Genomic DNA, 4,086 nt, shown 5'->3' with positions numbered 1-4,086 from the left:
AAACCACACACCGTATACACATACAATTATGTTAAGAACTTTTAATGAGCACCCAGAAAGGTCATCTGGTGTTTTTAATTTATTATTTATTTGTTTGTTTTCCCATTTTGTGTCCAAAACAGCATGAGGTGTTTTGCATAACTGGGAAAGAATGCTAAATCCTTGACAAAGAATACTCTCAATCTCATATTAGAAGCAGTGACTTAATAAACAGCATGATAGTAAAATGGTGCTTAAAGGGGATGGTTCATTGTGAATTACAAAAAGGGACATGTAAGTGGGACTCAGAGGGGGCAAGAAGGGGAGGAAGTTTTCCTGGAGCATTGGCAGAGGAGTTGATGAAAATGAGAGCACCATGCTGTGTTTTACCAACACCCTTTCCATTGCTCTTTATAACCTAAGTACTTGGATTTCTTTTCTGTTTTTTTTCCCTGCAGCTTTCTTGGGACAAAATTGACAGATAAGACTGGGTATGTTCACAATAGCCAAGATATGGAAGCAAACTAAATGTCCATCAGTAGATGAATGGATAAAGAAGATGTGGTACATATACACAATGGAATATTACTCAGCCATAAGAAAAAAACAAATCCTACCATTCGCAACAACATGGATGGAGCTAGAGGGTATTATGCTCAATGAAATAAGCCAGGTGGAGAAAAACAAGTACCAAATGATTTCACTCATATGTGAAGTTTAAGAACAAAAGAAAACTGAAGGAACAAAACAGCCGCAGTGGCACAGAACCCAAGAATGGACTAATAGTTACCAAAGGGAAAGATACTGGGGAGGATGGGTGGGAAGGGAGGGATAAGTTTGGGAAAAAGAAAGGGGGCATTACAATGAACATGTATAGTGTGGGGGAGCCACGAGGAGGGCTGCGCAACACAGAGAAGACAAGTAGTGATTTTACAGCATCATACTATGTTGATGGACAGTGACTGTGAACGGGTATGTGGGGGGGACTTGGTGAAGGGGGAGCCTAGTAAACGTAATGTGCATCATGTATTTGTAGATTAATGACACCAAAATAAAACTAAAAAAAAAAAGAGTATGGAAAAAAAAGATTGGGTACGTTAAAGATATACACATATATAATTTGATATATGAATAATTTGTGAAATCATTATCAAGATAAAGTTAAGAAACAAATCAATTACCTCACAGAATTATCACTTTTTCATTGTGTTGATAATATTTACTATCTACTCTCATCTTATAGAAGATATTTGCAACATATGACTAAACCTCCCCGCGAGGAAAATTGCAATATTTCCAGAATCTCTCTCCTGGCCTTAGTGCATCTCCACATCAATAGATGTTTCCAAGGGGTGAAGAGAAGTCCATGTCTGTATCAATAGGTGATTTCAAGGGGGAGCCAGGCATGTCTGGACTGGAGAGGTGTAGTTGGGGTCCATCCTGGCAGCCAGGAGGTGAGGCACAAAGGTGAGCAGAGGTGGACAATTGCTTGTGATCAATAAATGTGTTTCTTTCACTTTATTTCTCCCTTTGACTAATTTCAGTTTCAAAGGTAATTTGTCCCTGCCTGGGAAAAAGATCCCCCCCCACCCTCCAGAATTACACTCTCCATTCCTCCCTCTCTGCAGTCCCTGGCAACTACCATTCTACTCTCTGTTCCTTTCAGTTTGACTTCTTTGGATGCCTTTTCTAAGTGAGGTCATTCATACAATAATTGTCTTTGTCTGTCTATATCACATAGCATATGACCCTCAAGGTTCAACCATGTTGTGGCATCCATGAATGCCTTCTGTACTTCTAAAATCTCATGGATTTGCCCAATTTAGGACGTCTCCAATTGTCAGACAATCTGCACTATGTTTTCCACTTCCAACTTGCATCTTTTTAGGTCTGACACTTAATATCTCCATTCAAAGAAGCCTTTATTTTACATTAAATTTGGACATACTGCTTTGGATGTACAGTCCCCATTTTCATTACAATTTTGAGAGTTATTATGAATTATTTGAGTGCTTAGTCAATGTTGGTTAATTATACTAGGCTATAGGTGTCATTAGTGTAGAAACTGCTGCTGTGCCTTGGGATACAAAACACCTAAATGCTCAGGTCATTTATTAAACATACGACAAATTTTGCTGTAGTAAACTAATGTTTGAAGGAAAAGATGAACCAACAAAAATTTGGAAGAACTACAGATGTCAGGAGAGTTTTCTGCAAAGAAGGAGTAGCATATCTAAGTTTAGACGCATATAACACAGCATCATATGGGGAACAATCACATTATGGTGATGGGACTTGAGAACAAATGGTCATTTTATTGTAGTTGAGACAACTCGTTTCTCTTGTGTCATCCAATATTTTATAAAAACAACAACCATGCTATGTGTGTGTCTGTTTAATACAACTGCTTAAAACCACCTTTTAGTTTTCAGTTTTTCCAAGGCCTCCTTCACATCCTTGTTCCGCAGGCTGTAAATCAGAGGGTTAAGCATGGGAATCACAAGGGTGTAAAACAGTGAGGTCATTTTGTCTTGATCTAGGGAGTAGGCAGAGCTTGGCCTGAAATACATGAAGAGCATAGTTCCCTGGAAAATTGCAACGGCAGTTAAGTGGGAGGTGCAGGTGGAGAAAACTTTGAGCCTCCCCTCAGCAGAGTGGATCTTCAAGACGGATAGGATTATGTAAGCGTAAGAGACAAGAACTCCTGAAATGGTACTCACTTCAATGAAGCCAAATATTATGAATACCATTAACTCATTGACCTGTGTATCTGAGCAAGACAACAATAGGAGGGGTGGAGCATCACAGAAGAAATGGTTAATCTCATTTGACCCACAGAAACATAAGCGGAATGTTAGTGTTGTGTGTATCAAAGCATCCGCCATCCCCACCATGTAAACCCCAACTACAAGCAGGGAGCACACTGTGCTGGACATGTTGACCGTATAGAGCAAGGGGTTGCTGATGGCCTTGTACCGGTCAAAGGCCATCACCGCCAGCAGCATACACTCAGAATCTGCAAAGGTACAGAAGATCCCCAATTGCACAGCACAGCCATAGAAAGGAATTGACTTGTTTTTGGCAAATATGTCCACCAGCATCTTGGGACCAACTGCTGTGGAATAGCAGAGGTCACAGAAGGAGAGGTGGCTAAGGAAAAAGTACATTGGCGTGTGCAGCTGGGTATCCATTCTAATTAAAATGATCATTCCGAGATTTGCCAGAAGGTTAATAAGATAAGCAAGAAGGAATACTGTAAATAGGGCCCCTTTCATCCCAGGATTATTGGAAATTCCTAAGAAAGTAAATTCAGTCACCGAGGAGCAATTACCCTTATCCATGGTTCTTTCTTCTTGCCTAAACTGTTGAGAAAATGATAAAAAAACTGAAACATGCAGGATTCTGGACATTCACAAAATATCTGTAAGGCAGCACACAATTTCTTTCTGCAATTGTCTTTTTATACTCAGGATATTAGTCAGTCAATAATTGCTCTTTAAAGAGGCATTGTTATCTTTATGACAATAATAAAAAAATATCTGGGATAGGCAGTTGAGAAACTGATCTAAATCTAGAAGTCAGTCATGAGGTATGTGACTTTCTAAAGCTCTTCTGTAAGCCGTACCTTCATTATCTTGGGGAGTAAAGTTGGATGAATTTATCTTTTTTTCATATATTCAAACTAATATTGAAGAGACACCAATACGTGAAATGCTGGGCTGTAAGATATAAGACAAAACATATTCTATGCCTGAAAATATTCACGTGGCCTCAAAAAATGATTACAATTGTTACGTTCCTCAAAGACATGATTGGTTTAAAAAACATTGAATTATTTCTAAAAACAATGAGCACATTACTAATAATAGTGGAAAAAGTGTATTACTGATCTTGGTTTATGTTCTTATTAATAGTTGGTGAGACATGAAATATGCATTATTGACCTTCACTCTAGAAATGTAATATTGCTTTGCCACAATGCTCATTACCCATTTGTGGAGTCGTCTGGTGCCGAGGAAGGAGTCTCTTGGCCAAAGAAACAGTGATAATAAGAAGTGAAAACTACAGAATCTAACACATACTTTAGCATCTTTTTGGATTTTAAAT

The 4,086-nt window shown here is 38.6% G+C and overlaps 1 protein-coding gene across 1 annotated transcript; it reads right to left on the bottom strand.

Moving 5' to 3' along the window:
- Positions 1 to 2,387: 2,387 nt before the first annotated feature.
- Positions 2,388 to 3,323, bottom strand: LOC140844157 (olfactory receptor 5W2-like). Its single transcript, XM_073215642.1, has one exon. It carries the CDS (start codon positions 3,318 to 3,320, stop codon positions 2,388 to 2,390), a length of 933 nt encoding a protein of 310 aa, XP_073071743.1. The 5' UTR covers positions 3,321 to 3,323.
- Between the last annotated feature and the right edge of the window lie 763 nt (positions 3,324 to 4,086).

The sequence above is a fragment of the Manis javanica genome, chromosome 11, assembly GCF_040802235.1.
Source record: "Manis javanica isolate MJ-LG chromosome 11, MJ_LKY, whole genome shotgun sequence".
In the NCBI taxonomy this organism is placed as follows: Eukaryota; Metazoa; Chordata; class Mammalia; order Pholidota; family Manidae; genus Manis; species Manis javanica.
This window is presented reverse-complemented; position numbering and strand designations above follow the sequence as displayed.

Excerpts from the sequence above, each read along its gene's own strand:
- LOC140844157 (XM_073215642.1), bottom strand. The coding sequence starts at position 3,320 with ATGGATAAGGGTAATTGCTCCTCGGTGACTGAATTTACTTTCTTAGGA.